This window comes from Raphanus sativus, unplaced genomic scaffold (genome assembly GCF_000801105.2).
Source record: "Raphanus sativus cultivar WK10039 unplaced genomic scaffold, ASM80110v3 Scaffold0119, whole genome shotgun sequence".
In the NCBI taxonomy this organism is placed as follows: domain Eukaryota; kingdom Viridiplantae; phylum Streptophyta; class Magnoliopsida; order Brassicales; family Brassicaceae; genus Raphanus; species Raphanus sativus.
Window position 1 is genome coordinate 23,345 of NW_026615439.1, and position 18,269 is coordinate 41,613.

Consider the following 18,269-nt stretch of genomic DNA (forward strand, 5'->3'; position numbering starts at 1 on the left):
CCAATGAAAGGACGCTTCACCCTTTTTTGTAACTGAAAGACGCTTCACACTTGGCACATCACTGTAGCCATTGTTGTCTTCAATAAAATGAACAACCAAATCATTTATAGTTTGTGGAATTCCATTGATTTTTCTTCATTATATTAATAAAAACTAAAAATAAAATAAATAATCAGAGCTTCATCGACAGTAATATAATATCAGTACTACAAGAGTGGCTTAATAATAACAAGTAGTAGCAAAATACACTTTGAAAGTAGAGGCAATACTCAAAACGCTAAGACGTTCACTAGTGAATGATAAAATGACAACAGAGAAAACGCTAAACCGCTTGAAACACAGCAAACCGATGCCTTTCTTTTTTTGGTTTCCAGCAGAAGTCAATACCCGAACCTCTTTACCCTTTTCTTTCTCAAGCCTCTTTTTTGGCCCGCCCGCAAACAAACGCGCAATGAAAGCAAACGCAAAAGGTGCGTTCTTGACTTCCTTTTGGAAAATCTTTTCTTTTTTGGAAAATCTTTAAAAAACAAGAAATAAATATTACCATGAAGAAACTCCTAAACCTTCCTCCTCTTTCACTTCTACACAAACACAAACCAAACAGTATGTTATTCTCGTGGAATAGATAAAAAAAATGTGATTATTCGAATGAAAAGTATAGAGAAAATTGTTTACCTGAAAGGAAACTTCAATCAGGCACCTTCACATGCCAAGGCAGCTTTGATCCGCTCAACAGTGCATTTAATTAGACTGTTGACTGTAGCCACTGAGCCTAGAGAGAGCTTAGCGGTTGGAACAGAGTCAACAAGAATCTGAAATGCTACGGTGAGTAGCGAACCGCCATTACTTGCGGTGGATGTAACCACTTCGAGGTTATTTCCATCTACTCCTCCTTCAGCCCCTGCACTAGCATTTGCCTTTGAAGAGCCATCAGGTAATACAGCGAACCCGGATGGCAACAAAGCGACATAATCTGGATCCCCGCCGCTTAGGACAACATTCATAGCCATTATGTCTACTGGTGCGTATATTACATACGATCCAGATGCGTCCGTACAGCTTTCTTGTAAGATCAACATGTTGCTCTGTCCTGAGTTCGCGCTCTGTTACCAAATCAAGAAGAATGTTCAAAACTAGAAAGCATGAAGTATGACTATTTTTAGGATGTGCAATTGGAACGACAGAATATTTGAAACAAAAAAAAACTTTTAACAAGTGTATAAATTATGATTTATAAATTTAATTTTTAATTATATTTCTAAATTAACAATAAAATTATATTAATGAATTTTTGACATTTAAAACTATATCATTAATTTTTAAATATATTGTTAATATTTTAAAATAGGATATTTTAGAAACTATTTGAGAGACACTGATAGTAGTTAAGAAGAGTTTGAAGAAGATAATCTTACATTAACTCGGAACAAGGAGACAGAGTTCCCAGGGTCACGACCATTAGCGATGTGAGCCATTTCTTGAACCAAGCCTCCGTTTGAAAGTATGTCCCACTACGAAATAAAAAATTAAATTCAAGAACGTTCGATCAAGAAAGTAAAATAAAAAAAAAGCTAGAAGGGTTTGGTTCTTTACCTCGCTTCTAGAGTTTTCATCTCTCAGAAAATCGAACACACGTTTAGGTGCCACTGGGATCCAGAAGGAAGTGGCAGCGCTCAAGACGATACCCGGAGGCCTTCCTGGATCATCCATGCTCTTCCTGGTCATGACCCGAACGTCGTCGGATCCTGTGGTAGCCAGTGTCGTCCACGCGTGTGCATTAGACGCGCCTACTCCGCTACAGAAGCTCATCACCATCCTCTCCGCTAGCTTCAACATGCTCTTCCTCCCCTCAGGACTCGTTATCACTATTCGTAGTTACAACAAAGTTAAGGAACCATATAATTAATTAATATATTTAAACTTAATCTAACAGTTTATGAATTTATCAAATAGGCTCTCGAAGAAACAACGTACCGGAAAGATCACCGGCTGGAATGTTGCTAGCCATCGAACTAGCGAGCCGCTCGCATTGGCGGTCAAGTGTAGCCACCCAACGTTTCGCACCAAAAGCTAAACCGGTATTAACCAACGGTTTGTACATGGTGTGAACCGATCTATCATCCACCTCCGTATGCTCTACCCATGTCACCTTCAACAAATGCCAATAACAAAAATAAGTACACTTATGTTCAAATTATCTACCTCATAATTTTATATTATATATACCTTAGAATAGCCATTCTGCAATTCTTGAATCAGACAACCAGAGGGTCTTCTCCTGCTTCTAGTGATGGGACTTGGCCTTAGGCTGTCCAAAGAGACATCAACAACCGCCCAAGTGTTGTCGTTGTGCTGCTTACAGTACCTTACAAAGTAGTTCTCACGTGTCGGGACAAGTGGTGACGGGACTTGGAACTCAGCTGTCATCTTTGGCATAACAAAAAAAAAAAAACAACATGGTTCAGAATAATAACTTGTGAAACAAGTAATCAAATTGATAGGGTTTATTTAAGCCTCTAACCACTTGTAATGCCCCATTGTAATTCCCTGCGACGCCAGTAGAGAGAACTTCTAGCGTCAGTGCTCTCGATACAATCCCACAGAACACACTAGACCATTGGTTCTATACATAGAAAGAAGACCATAAGTGTACTAAAAGTTAGAATGTAGGTTTCAGAAAGATATAAGGACGCAGATTGATACCACATCCATTAGAATCTCAACGAGATTGATATGGTTCATGATGACAACCGTGGACTCTCTAGAAGCTTCTGATCTTAAACCGATAGGTTTAGGTCCAATCCCCCTAGGGAACGTTCTAAAATACTCTTCTTCACTGAGAATCTCAACCGCATTATCGCTTGGAACCCACAAGGGATCACCGGTTTGAGCCATTCTCACAAGCTCTTCCATGGCAGCAACAGCTAACTCAACGATCATAGGCTTATCAGCATCACTATGGATCGAGACCGATCTCATAATGTCGCTTGTTCCATACATGTCCCCTAGGAAACCTGTCTGGCTAGTGTTAGTGTTCCCAAAGTTGCCAACTTCAAGATCAAGGGAGCGAGATGGAATGTGGTGTGAAGATGTGAGCTGAGGGAAATGCGAGGAGGAGTGAGTCAGCAATGGCTTCCCGACGTATTTAGCAGCTATGGCAGAGATTCTATCGATTTCTTCGCGTAGACGAGCGTTTTCAATCCTCAAATGCTGCTCGTCGAATGACATTTCTCCTATGGCAGCAGGACCACCACAGTTTGGACATGTTGCGTTGTTTAGAGCATCCTTGTACCTATTGTTCTCTGCTCTGAGCTTGTCGTTGTCTGACTTCAGAATCGAGTTCTCATGCCTCTCATGTTGTGCCTATAAAGATCACGAGTTTATATTCTTTAGGTTTTGAACTCATCAAGAGTATAAAGCACACCAAATGGATAATTATATTTAATAACCAACAAGTTTTCTTGATATTGGACCTTAACTATGCAATTAACTAACTACATGTGTGTTTAAAGATGGTTGCATATAGTTATTCAAATCGAATCAAAAGTAGTACTAACGATTACCCCATACACAACTTCTTTTAGCAAAAAAACTTCTTTTGATTAAATATGAAAAATAATCAGCATTAATGAAGAATTGAAGATTCAAGACCCATTCCATGAAAACTAAATGAATATAATGGGTAACAATTAGCTCTATTAATATACCTTCATTTGGGTGCGCTTGTTTTGGAACCAAAACTTGACTTGAAGAGGTTCTAAATTTAGCTCTCGGCTCAGCTCTTTTCTTTGCTTATCGTCAGGATGAGGACACTCCTTAAAGAATCTATAAGGAGAAACCAAACAAACAAACATAAACCCTAAATCCCAAAACTTGAAACTTAAAAAAAGAAACTCTTTTCAAGTGGGAAGTTTTACTTACGATTCAAGCTCTTGAATCTGGCGCTGCGTGTGACGGTGGTAACGCTTCTTTTTGCTAGGACGCTGATTAGGATCTTGAAGCTCTTCTTCTAAAGGATTCTCCATGGTGACTTCTGCGCCAGACTTGGTCTCGAAGTCGTCTTCTCGGCTCCCCGTAAGACCCAAGTCGTTATCCGAGTTTTTCGGAGTCATATCGAACATATGATGATGAGACTCAAACATGTTTGGCTGATACATGATGGTTTTTATGATTATTGATTCCTTTATAGGTTTTGGAGTTTTTCTTTCTTTTGCGCTTTTGAATGCCTTCAAATCTACAAGATGATCATCCAAATCATTTTCGTTGATTTATATCGACTTTGTATATCCCACTGTCCAAAATCAAAGATAAAATGGTGTTTATATATACGAGGATCAAAGTAGAAACGGAAGATGAATCTTGGAATTATGGAAAGTAATTCTCTAGATATATGAAACTATACATACGTTTAATGTATATATTTTTGGTCTTTTTCACATTTCAAAGCGAAAAGCAAAATATTGGTATATTGTCTATTTTTGTGGTTATTAATATCTATACGTTTAGATAAGCATATGTTTTCATCTTATCAAAAAGGCTATGAATATAAATGCACCCACTACGTGACATAAGCTCATGCATATAAAAAACAATTTGTTGGGATTTTCAAGTTAAAAAAAAAAGTGGGACACGAAGATTCGGATGAATATTTAAATAAAATGTAGGATAATATAAGAAAATATGAACTGAAACACTCTAATGGCATTATGTTTTAAGAAGACACTAGATCATGACCCGCGCGACTGTGCGGATTCCATTTTTGTCTTAACATATAACATATATTCTATAGTAGTTAATATAATTTGGAGTTTGTCTAATTCTATATTGTAGTTTTAAATAATTTTGAGTTTGTTCAATTCTATATTGTGTAGTTTAATATAATTGTGAGTTTCTCAGTTTCGTAGTATAGATGTAGGGTGAAAACAATAATCTAATATTAACCAATACAATTTAGACTAACATAACTGAAGTCTTCATTATAATATTAATAAAATAGTTATAATTTATACAATAGATAAACAAAAATATTTATGAGAAAAAGCTAACAAAGATTAACCTGCTGATATATAAATGTTTTATATTTGATTAAATAATTTAAATGAAATTGTACTAATCCAAAAAAAAATAGTTTCAAATTTTTTTATTAAAAAATAGTATTTTGAATGTATATGCAAAAAGTTCAATACGAAATGACTAATGTGTTTTTTATAAAGTTAAATGCTTACAATGTTTCTGTTTTATACTTATTCACAATATAAATATTATGGCCCATAAAGTAAAATTTTATTGTAAATATCTATGTTTTAAAATGTAATTAATAAGCCTTAACAGCAATTGTCCAAGAAAAAATTAAAGATGTTATATTTTATTTTCCTTTTCTTTGCTATATATATAAGAAAATATATTCTAGTTATTGCATATCTAAGGTAAATCCGTCCCTTTAAATTATAGAATGTTCTATGTTATACTTATATTATTTGAGTATCAAGAAATATATATTCTGATATCTGTATCCAGTAATTTAAAATTTAAAATTAATCAATAACTGGTTAAAGACTTGTTAATGACTTGCAGTCGACTAAAGAAGATGTATAATATAATGCAAAAAAATTATAGTTGTTTATGAATAGATGTATAATATAATGTACAGAAGTATAATATAATATAGAAAAAAATCATAGTTGTTTACGAACAAATGTATAATATAATGTCCAGAATTATAATATAATGTATAATGTATGCAAAAAAATTATAGTTGTTTACGAATAGATGTATAACATAATGTCTAGAAGTATAATATAATGTATAAAAATAATAGTTGTTTACGAATAGATTTTAAAGTTGTATTCCCACTCGATGTATAATAATAGAGAAAATGGGTTTTTTTTTTGTTTACGAATAGATGTATAATATAATGTATAGTGTCAATAGAGTTAAATTATTATACATCGAGTGTAAGATGCCATATAGTTGGTTGATATTTAGTTATTTAAGGAAAGATTTAAATGAAAGGTTAAGGTATAAATAATAACTAGATTTTGACCCGCGCTTCGAAAGCGCGGATATTATTTTCACTTTTATGAAATATATTATTTGTTTGTAATTATTGAATGTATTTATCTTAGTAAAACTTTCTTTATAATAAATTCGATACATAGAGTGTCTCTCGTAAACTATGTGTTTCTCTAGCTTTGTTTTATTCTCTCTCCAATCAACACATTTATTTGGCTTGTTGTTAAAATAAATGATTTTAGAATGCAACTGAACAATAAATGTGACATATTCTATATTAATTAAATATTTACATTGTAATTTAAATTTGTATACAAATCAACATATTTGTGTAGTTTGTTGTTAAAAGAAATGATTTTGAATCCAAATGTATCAGTACTTTTATATTGATTTTTTTTCAGTTCATATAAATTCTTTTAATATATTTATTTCAATTGAACTAACTAATATTTTGTTAAATTGGCCCTTAAATATATTTTTATACATCGATATTTATTTTTCATAATTAGCGTTATATATTTTAGATGTATCATAATATAACTAACAATTTTCAAAAGATCTGGACCGAATCAGGTTATATGGTCATTTTTGTTACAAATATCTGAACCTATTTTAGATACATTGATTATTTATATATTTTTAGGTTCCTATACATGAGAACCGAATTCATTCAGATCTAGAATGATCCAACTCAAAATCCACACATAAGTTTATAATATTCAAGCGGGACTTGGTTTTAAACAAAAAAAAAATACCCGAAAGAAACAACATGTACCTAAATGGACAGATAATGTCATGTCTAATTGATTTTATAAATTAATAAAAAATTCTTTTATGTGTTTGGCTAAATTAAATGAAATAGAAAGAGTTTTTTATACATAGATATTTATTTTTCATAATTAGTGTTATATATTTTAGATGTATCATAATATAACTAATGATATTCAAAAGACCTAGACCGAATCAAGTTATATGGCTATTTTTTGTTACAAATATCCGGACCTGTTTTAGATATATTGGTTATTTAGATATTTTTAGGTTCATATACATCAGAACCAAATCCAGAATGACCCAACTCAGAATCCACACATAAGTTTATAATATTCAAACGGGACTTGGTTTCAAAAAAAAATGATACCCGAAAGGAACATCTACCTAATGGATAGATAATGTTCATGTCTAACTGATTTTATAAATTAATAAAAAACACTTTCTATATGTTTAGCTAAATTAAGTGAAATAGAAAGAGTTTTTTTTATCAAGTAAAATAATTATATGGAGTGAAAAATTAAGTGGCAATTATTTTGATTTAAGTTATTATTTTATTCACAAAACATATCTTTGAACTATGTTTTTGGGTACGTAATTTTCCACCGATTGAAACTAAAATAAAAATATTTTTACTAACATAAATTAAACCAAACGTTTAATCATATGTAAAACCTTATTATTTAACATTTTTGATTTTATAATTGGCACAAAGTTAATATTGATTAATTAATAACAAAAATATGCAGTATTATTTCTATGATAATATAATTAATGATGTAATTTATTATTAAGGTAATATAATTAATTAAATTGTTAAACTAAGTGAAATATGGAAACACAATTAATAGATACTACTATTTATGTATCCAAACACATTAAGACTACTATTCAAATTTCCAAACACTCCAATTTTTTTTAATCCTCCTATCCAAGTATCCAAACACACCGAAATTGTACTTCAGCTTTAATAAGATAGATGTGACGTCCAACTTAAAAATCCACCTAGAGGAAGTTGTAATGTTTCTGTTTTAATAAGATAGATAATGTTCAAAGAAAATTCAAGCACATAAATATCCATTAGAATATACATACACATACATAAAGAAGACAATCATTAAATATATAAACAGTAGTATAGAACTAATCTTGAAAGTCACAAACATCATCGGATCTACAACTAGACGCAGAGGTAAACAAAGAAAAAACGAAGGAAGAGACTGTATGAAACCCTAATTTCAATTAGATTACATAAAAGACAAAACTACATGGTTTTACTTACTTTTTAATTATAGTGATTCCAAATCGATATTGTTTAGTTGGAGCAAACTCGAATTGTAAAGGGAGGTGGGAAACTGAAACTCTAGAGACAGATCTGTTTATTTTCTTTTGACTTTTTTGAAGCTTTGGCTTGGATCGATATTAATGATCTTTTTCTCTCTCTTTTCTCGGTTTACAATTCTACATAAAAGCTAGCGAGATAGAGAACCTCACAGGGTACCCAAAAAAAAACTTCACAGGGTACCGAAGCCAAGAAAGAAGTCTTTTCAGTAGAAAATTAAATTATACTGAAAATTCATTTAATTGACCTTCGTTTGCAGTAAAACCTATTTTGAAAAGGGTAAATGAATTGAGAAAAATAAAAATTAACTAATACTGTACTATAAGTTAAAATAATGTTGACATAGAGTCAATGTCCTTTTTTACATCGATCTACTGAAGTAAAATTCGTCAAACTCAAAACACTTTTTACACTTCTATAACTTCAAGGAGGTTTGTGGAGTTTTATTACGCTCGTCTTTAAATCGTCACAGGCAAAAACAAGTAACTAGTTTTTATAGATAAAAGAAAATGCAGATCTAAAAGAGACTAAAAAAAAGAACGGATCCGGTTAGTGTGAACAGACATGCAATATAGATCCCATTCGTCAACGAAACAAAGAAATGCGTACATGTATAAATGTATAAGTATGGGTTTATATAATATATAGTATATATATTATATATGTATATATGTATAGAGATAGAGAGATCTTACTTTTGGACATACACTGAAACCCTAGCTTGAGTACTTTTCTACTATATTTTTGGGTTCTCTTCTTGTGGAGAAAAAGAGATGGATGCGGGAGATATGCGAAAATCAGAAGGGCACCGATTTATATCCTAGTCAAGACATAATCGATGGTTTTCAGAGGATTATCTTTAAGCCGGTAAGAGATACCCAAAAAAAAAACAAATGCAGAATTGGCTGAAGGAGGAACTTAGGAGAGGAGGAAGACGAGAAATAGGTGAGGAGAGGATGTGGCAGAAGGAAAAGGAGTTATTGCAAAATGCATAGAGAGGGTGCATCGCATTTATGATTATCGAAAGTCTATTAATGCTTTTAGTGAGAGAAAATTCATGCCACTACTTATATAGATATATTTCTAGATATAGAGTTTCAGTTCATCAGTTTTGAAAATACTTCTAAAATAAAATCACAGTTTCTCTTTGACTTCACGGTTTCTCGTAGGTAAGAAAAACAATAGAGGAATAACTAACCAAAATTTTAAAAATGTTTGCCAGTACATGGTTAGTAACTTACTATATATATGTTCATGGTTATAGTTTGGTATCTAAGTGTGCTATCCCCTTTCTATTATTTGAGGAGACCATTTTAAAAACAACCTTTAGTTCATGTGTTTATAACTAATTTGCCATTGCTTTCTTGGCATTACCATATTTCACCTTAGACCCTTTTTAAAAAACACCTTTCTTGCCTAGAGTATTTACTTTTTATGCCATTACATATATTATATGCTTTATGTAATTACTATATGAATGTTTCGTATGCCAAATATGGAAGTAAAAGTTAATGGTTGACAATCACGAGATGGTTTAAATATGGAAGATGGCTCTGACATTACAATCCATACCATATTAACAATTTAACAATCATATATAAATTTCGATTTTGAAGAAAAACTATATTATATAACTCACTTTTTTAATTTTCATGTATATAATCTAGATACATATATAGTTGTATCTATGATAGAAAATATACCTCATAAAAACTACTTGAAGTAATGAGTATTAGTAGTTTAGATTTCAATATTTTACTTTGCACATATACAATGAATATGTAAACTTCATATATTTGTGTTTGCTCAAATTATACTTTACATGGTGGAGAAATGATGTGAATTTTACTTTACAAAATTATATCTATATATTCAAATTCTAATTTTTAAAATATTAAGATTTAAAGGTGAATGTTTTAGTTTTCATTTACAATTCGTAAATCTTCATATTTTGCTCCGAGATTAACAACGTGTTAAGATGAAAAAATTATATACTCGGTTGTATTTAAAAGTTAAAATTTTACTAGATTACCTTTTTGCATTTTTAGGTTTCTGGGTGTAGTAAAATTAAACGAACGTGATTATAGAATACAATGCTCATTATATTTCTTGAAAACAGATGTTACATTTTTAAAATCTAGGTTCATAAACGGACGATATGAGTTTCCAAATGTATGAGTCAAGAAAGTGCAAGAGTTTGCCTTAACTGCTGTAAATGAAATTAATGCAAAAACATATCAAATCAACGTCTTCTGATTGATCTTGATAAATCAATTCAATTAGTATTATAGTGAATTGATTGACTAATAATGAAACTAATAATGGAGTATGCCTAATCTTCTTTTGCTCTGTAATTATAGAGTTTTACTTAAATCGTGTCGCATTTGAAATGATTTCGATCATTTATATTTAATACCCGTAATTTGTGTTTTTTCACCTTATTGATGTAGTCAATTTTTAAAATAAATTCGAAGATTGATATGAATCTTCAATTTAATAGCAGATTGAATAGCTACTTGCGCTCTGCATATAAATTTAAATCATTGTGAGGAGCACTTTTTGTAGTTGGTTTTTTTGTCAGTTGAATTTTTGTCAGTATAATATATATTAACATATATCATTTGTCTAAACATATAAATATAATCTTATAATATATGAAAAGTTACTATAATGCAAATAAACTATAACATATATATAATCTAATTATATGATGACTAAGTAAAAAGTAAAAAACAGGAAACGACCTTATAAATTTAAATAAATAAGATTTGGTTTTGACGTCTTTTAATATCTAATCCAATAATGTTTGTTTCTATATTTACTTTATTTTTTTGCTAATTTATTTTTAATCATAATTAATGCTATTCCAAAAACTAGGGAATCAACTTTTAATTTAATAAATGAGGATCTGGAGTCGTTTTTTAATATCAAATCTAATAATGTTTTGTTTCTATATTACTTGATTCTTTTGTTAACGTTTTATCATAATTTATTCTATTGAAAATTTAGAATTAAGTAAATAAATAGGGAATCTACCTTATAATTTAAATAAATAGGAGATTTAGTGACATCTTTTAATATCAAATCCAATTAATCTTTTGTTTCTATATTTACTTGATTTTCTTTGCTAATTTTACGTTTAATCATAATTAATGTTATTGAAAAAATTAGGAAACTAATGTAATATTAATCAATACGCATTCTGATTTAAGTTAATATATGAAAGTTACTAATAATATATTGAAATTCATGAGACCAATAAAACATTTTACACGAAATTGAAGGGATTTTCTGCCATTATTCTCGCCATGTAATATATTTGATTGATACAATTAGATGACCTAAATCATGTTAATTATTACAATAAATCATACGAAACTTTCTTCTATTGTATCACAATCAACAAACTTTAAAATACGCAAAGACAATGAGTGCTATTGATGCTTTCAGAAAGAAGTATATCATTTCGTTTAGTGAGTTTGGTAAGCTGATATATTTATCTTATTTTCTTTATAGGAATGCCAACAAAGAATTTTGAAGACATTTTTATTTTATTTTTTATAATTTGTTCTTTTCATATTTTATTATTCTATTGCATATGTTTCATTTATCTTATATTCATAATTTATATTATAAAATCAAATTGCATGTGTTTTGTTTTATCTTAAATTCATAACTAATTTTATATAAATCTTTTTTTTTACACTCTTATAGATTTACTTCCACAAAAATATTCAGATGTTACATCTAATCAATTACACAAGTTTTAAAAAAAAAATCAAAGTTCACCTTATATAAACATGCATTATTTCGTACAATCTTTATTATATAATATGTAATATTTGTTACTATGATTTTTAGTTTTCTAATATCTATAGAGTAAAAGTTATATTTTTTATTAGACCATTCGCTCCGTGCAGGGCGCGGGTATCACCTAGTATCAGATTAATCATTAATTATTTGCATGTGTTGTGCATATTGCACACATTAATTACATATATGTCCAAGAAATTAAATATAAGGACATATAAATGCTTTGTATGGTTTACACCTTACACACCCACTTCGTATAATTTATGTCAGTCAATATTGCATCATGATTCTGATTCCCTGAATAAAATGTAAATACAATTGTTAGCATGATGTTTGAGCTTAATTAAATTATTTAGTAAACCTGCAGGTATTCTTTATTACTAGCTTCTTTGATCGTTGATTAGCGACGATATAAATTTGTATAGCAACCTTATACGACTACATTCATGGCTCTTTAGTTATACTGTCATTATGAAAGTAGTTACTCAATTTATCTGAAAGTAAGATTCTATACAATTCGAATGGTTGGTGCAAGTTTAAGAGACTAATTTAAAGCATCAGAATCCATGACATTGACCTGGATTGTCATAATAACAACTAATGAATCCACGATTTATGTGTCTTGTAAATTAAAAATTTGATCCTCTACACCGTTACATACATCCTAATTCCCAAATTAACCAATCTAAAATCATGTTCAGTCAGTATATAAAGTAGTTCATCAACGTCAAAATAAAAGATATTTAGAATCAATGAACACTATATCATTCATAAATTATTTAATACACATAAACCGTATTAATCATGACATAATACTAACAAATTATACGAATAAATGCAAAAATTAAATTAAGTACTTTCATTGAAAAGTAGAAAATAGTGTAACGTATTCATAGAGAAAAATAAACATAAGTTATTACTGATGTAGAGTAAATATTAAATTCTAAAGACAATTATTTTACAACCATTCCATCCTTTTGGCTGATGTCAAACTGATTGTCTTAGGTTAGCTGATGAATTACTGTAACGCAAAAAAAAACCACTATGTACACTATCATTGTAATGATGTTTTTTGTCAACCTATATAATTACATGTCATACCAAAGTTACATGATAGTATATGAGAAAACTTTCGCGATTGGACCCACTTTGAAGGAGCAAAAGAAAGGGATGAGATGGAAACTACGTAAGTTCCAAGAATATCTACAAATAAATTAAAAAGGTCAAAGTTATATTTAATGATAGTTTGGATTAATTCTTTTTAAGTATAAATTGGCCACTCCATTGACTCATGTAGTTGGGGAGCAATATCCTTGTGGACCATTGTCCAAGAAACAGCTCACGCATTAAGAGTTACAACTTACATCACATACATACACGTACACTGAACTAATGAAAACATTCATGCTAACATAAATTGTGTATAATGTATGACACATTCATGCTAACATAAACATTCATGCTAACATAACATTATATTTCGAAACGAAACGAAATGAAATGAAATAAAATAGAGTATGAAGTAAAAAAAAAAAAAAAAAAAAAAAAAAAAGAAATATTTTGACCCAATTCTATATATCACTCTAAAATTTGATATCTATTTTTGTTTGTTCATTATTCTATTATGAAGTGAGATATAAAGTTGAGTTGAAACAATTTTATTATTTATTTTGTATCACTTTAAATGGTGTTTATGAAATTTTATTTTGGTTCATAATAATTGATGTTTTTATTAATCAAGATTAAATTTTATGTCATCGGAGATTTGTGACCAATTACAAAATACTACATCTTTTTTTTATTGGCTGAACTTGTTTAGTGATATTTTATTTAATCAATAAAAATTATATAAAATTATGAATTTTCTTAATATTTGTGAAAAACCTTAGACACTTATTAAAATGATACAGATGAAGTATATTTTATCTTTTACTCATTTTTGGAGAAAAGATAGAGTTTTACATTAGAGATGTTTTAACTTTATTTCGTTGAAAGTAAAATCTTTTCCAATCACACTTCATTTTCTATTCAAAAATAGAGTAATTGCTAGGCTTACTCCATTTATGGAGTAATCTTACCCATTAGGGCATCTCCAACTCTATTCTATTTTTTTCTCCAAAATAGAGAAAAAGTGATTATGGAGTAAAGAATGCTCCAATCCTAGTCTATTTTCCACTCCATAATAAAATTTACTTCATTTATAGAATAATCTATTTTTTGTTTGTTCATTACTCCATTATAGAGTAAGATATGGAGTATGGTTTGAGTATTTTTTACTCCATAATCATTTTTACTCTATTTTGGAGAAAAAAATGAAGTTTTACATTGGAGATGCTCTTAAACCATTACTTCGTTTTGGAATTGAACTTTTTTTTTATTTATAACATAGTCTTTTAAATCTTTAATGTTTTTTACTTAATAATATTTAAAAACGACACAATAACATGAAAGAGAATAGTATATTACACAAATGATTATTTGATAATTTTACATAAAATGCATAAAATATATATATTTTTTTAAAAAACAGAAAACATAAATAACTAAAACAAAATAACATGTATAATCTTACATTTGAGGATGAGCGTGAATTAGATGCACAACTGAATTTGGAAAATAAACTCCACCTCCAGATATCGAAATTGCAGAAGATGAAAAAGTATGATTTCAAAATTTTCTTACTCGATTTAGGAATATCAAAGATTAAAAAAAAAACTCATTTTTCATTACGAATTGCATTAGTTGATCATTTATGGAAAAAATATTCTAATGCTCATTGTTGAACCAACATATATATCATCTTTTGTAATGATTTCTTGTACTTTCTAATAATTAATATTTAAATAGAATTATTTATATTATAAGGAATTATTGTAAACATAAAATAGTTGGGGTTAATTGATAAATTTTCTAAGTATAAAGTATTATTTACAATTATTAATAAAATAAAAATAAAAATATTATTTTTGGAGTAAAAATGGAATAATACATTAGAATAAAGCCTAGTTTATTTTGGTATTAATTACGTCATTTTGAAATAAAAAATGTAGTAATATATTGTAGATGTTCTAAGCACATGTACAATATAGATTGTCAATGTTGTCTAGATTTATCTGACATGTTATGTTTCTGCATGGTGTTGTATTATAGAGCTAAAGATGACAAAAATCATTTTTAGGAATGCTCATATACGCAAACATATACACATAAGACCGTGTTGAGGTATATATGGGATTTTTGGTGGATTCAGAAAACGGAACCCTACTAACTAACGTAAACGAACTAGACTTTGGTGGTAAATACTGTAAATCTTACGAGCGTCATCGAGTGCTAAAACGGATTTGGAAAGATGGTAAATTTGGTGGTAAGCATTCCGAGCCTGTTGCGTACCATTTCAAATATATTTGATTGTGTGGTAAAATGACATGAATATCTACTTTTCAAAGAATTATTCGGCTGAATATTGGTTCGCTGAACACCTCGTATATTATCAAAAAAGAAAAACATACTAACAAGTTTTCTCATAAAACACATAGAAAATTATTACAAATACTGTATTAAATAATTTGGGGTCATATGTTTCTTTCACGCACGACCTTGCCTACATACATGTATAAATGTTAATATCTACATATATAATGACTATTAAATGTTTGTAGCAACCCAAGGTCTCTTGGTTGGAAGAAGGTTGGTTGACACTTGTCTTATATAGAAAAAGTTGAATTTTTGTTCACAGGTTCGAGATTTGACAGTAACTCATTTGGTGGCAATCATTTTTTGGAAATGGTGATGTACTTCTCCAGTTCGAGTTTTTGACACTTGAAAGTGGCTAATTTATACAGTACGTGTATGATTTTATGTTCGGAGAAAACTATCAATCAAAAAAAAACTATCGATCAAATTCGTATTACTACGTTACTAATAATACCCAAAGTCAATGTTGTATGCCATTAATTGTTTTTAGCTGTTGACCCCTGCATGAAGGTTATATTGCACCAACTTTTTGATTAGATTGGCCATAAACCGATGTGAAAGTGAATGGATCATCTTAGAATAAATGGGATCTTAAAAATTAAAAAGGGGATGATGTTATATCTATCCTATTAAAAAATTTAAATGATGTGTCGACTGGTCCATTACATGCATACTAGTAAATTAAATCCACTTATAATGTGATCTAAATTAATGCACTCATTCATCTAAATCGTGATTGATGATCATGTCAAGATCTGTACATATTAGCTGTTTTTCTCTTGCATTTGTCGTCTTCCTCGTGAATTTTCAGATATATCTTTAATCATTTTTAATTTGATCTATGTAGTCGGGCTTAGAATGGATGACGAGTATTTAACTTATTGCGTTAATTATGCTGATCGTTTAATATTAACTACATCTTGACCCGTGCGATCGCACGGATATTAATTTTCAGTTTTAGTTTTTATTTATTTATAATAAATAATATATTTATAATATTTGATCGTTTTATATTGACTAATCTAGGGATGAGTATTTGAGTATCCACTCGAATTCGGTTAAAATCTATTCGGGTTTGAGATTTTTGAGTTTAAAGACTCTAGCTCTATTCGGATATTTATAAATTTCGGTTCCGATTTAATTGGACCTTTGCGGGTTTGATAACCCGTTTAAACTATTTTTTAATTTTTTAAATTTATATCTTTAAATATCCTTAAATCTAAAAAAATATAACATGTAAATTTGAGTAATGTAAGCTAAAGTACCTAAATTAAAAATTAAAATAGGTTTAACTTGAATATTTGGATGAAGAATAAATATATATTTTAAGTATTTTTGGTATTTTGATTATTGTTTATCTACTTTAGATGTTTATTTTTGACTATTTTTATATTTCAAATATTTAAACAAGTTAAAATAACTTATATCTTGGATATTAACTCAAAAAATAGCTAGCATATTGAAGTATATAAATATGATTTAAATACATTCGAATATCCGAAATATTTCGTTCGGATAAGGTTTAGTTATGGTTCTCTAGATACCAAAATGGTAAATCCGTTTGGATATTATCTAGTTTCGGTTTAAATTTGGTAATATTTTTTTCGTTTAGATTTGTTCAATGAAGAGTTGATATTATAATTTTCATAAATTGTTTGTCCAATAAAATTTTTTTTTTTTGAATTTGATAATGATTTAATTGAGAAGTTAATGAAGTGTATTTAATTCAAATTTAATTTTAGAAAATACATTAATGTAAGTGGAAAACACAAAGCATTAAAATATGAAGTATTATTTAATTGTGTATTTAATTCAAATTTAATTTTGGAAAACACATTAATCAAAGTGGAAATACAGTATTAAAATAGGAAATAATATTTAATGTCAGTGGTATAGAAGTGTAAATAATACTGAAAACTAAAGGTTAATCCATATGTGTACTTCTGTTTTAATAAAATAGATTTATTAATCAAGTTTATTATGCACCACGCCTTTAATCAAGTTTATTATGCACCACGCCTGTGTAATTCTGTGCTTTACGTATTTAAAATATTTTAAAATTTTCAGAACCGTACACTATTAGTCATTGCTAACCCACGTACACGTAGGGTGAACAGTAGCTTATTTTCTTTGTAACACAATATTTTTAGGCTCATATTTTCTGATTAATTTATATACATGTTCCTCGACGCTTACTGTTTACATAGTTATAGTTAATTCATCGTTCACCCAATCACACCTAAAACTACCTAAGTAAATTTGGGACTTTATTCTACATTGCCACACTTACTCCCATGTTTATTCTCTCTTGCCCCACTTCATAAATCATTTAATTTTCTTTTTCTTTTAAATACAGAAATATTAGTAAATACTAAACTACCCTTAACAATACTACAAAACTACAGTTAAACCTAATCTAATCCTCTAGCCTAATCAGAGTATTTCCTTCTCTCCTCTTCCACCTAGACTCACTACGTCCTTCTCCACATCTCTCCCTTTTTTTTTTGCTGAAAATCCAAATTGATGAAATCACCCTGTTCTTTTTTCTTCTCGTTGTTCGAAATCATTCTGAAATCAAGTGCTATGAATCACCCTTCTTACAGAAACCTTCGATTTCATCTATAACAGAAGCCTTCTATTCCATCTTCTTCATTCTAAAAAAATCTGGGTATCTTTTTCGTTCTTCTTCTCTTTCTTTTGAATTCTATGCTCATTTGTAATGTGGGTTCGAAAATAATGGATAGAAATATGTGTGTGGATGCTTAAATTCGTGAGATTGAATTAATGAGTGAATGTTTGAATTTGAACATATGTGTTTGGTAACCACTTGATATCTTTCGCTGATATCTTGTTATCTTTT

The 18,269-nt window shown here is 29.3% G+C and overlaps 1 protein-coding gene across 2 annotated transcripts; it reads right to left on the reverse strand.

Moving 5' to 3' along the window:
• Positions 1-160: 160 nt before the first annotated feature.
• Positions 161-9,105, reverse strand: LOC108851677 (homeobox-leucine zipper protein MERISTEM L1). 2 transcript variants are annotated; one of them, XM_056996076.1, is made up of 11 exons: positions 8,818-9,105; positions 3,922-4,234; positions 3,708-3,825; positions 2,704-3,363; positions 2,522-2,623; positions 2,227-2,427; positions 1,975-2,149; positions 1,594-1,865; positions 1,416-1,511; positions 676-1,103; positions 161-581 (listed from the first exon to the last, which is right to left on the reverse strand). In XM_056996076.1, exons 1-10 carry the CDS (start codon positions 8,825-8,827, stop codon positions 693-695), a joined length of 2,358 nt encoding a protein of 785 aa, XP_056852056.1. In that variant the 5' UTR covers positions 8,828-9,105; the 3' UTR covers positions 161-581; positions 676-692. The 2 variants fall into 2 exon arrangements, with proteins under 2 accessions (XP_056852056.1, XP_056852057.1); XM_056996077.1 differs by having other exon boundaries at positions 3,922-4,291; positions 8,818-9,104.
• Positions 9,106-18,269: the final 9,164 nt, after the last annotated feature.

What these genes read in the sequence shown, in the direction of transcription:
- LOC108851677 (XM_056996076.1), bottom strand. An exon ending in ACAATGGGGCATTACAAGTG is followed by an intron (nt 2,428 to 2,521) that starts GTTAGAGGCTTA and finishes GTTATGCCAAAG; the next exon opens with ATGACAGCTGAGTTCCAAGT. An exon ending in ATGAAAACTCTAGAAGCGAG is followed by an intron (nt 1,512 to 1,593) that starts GTAAAGAACCAA and finishes TTTATTTCGTAG; the next exon opens with TGGGACATACTTTCAAACGG.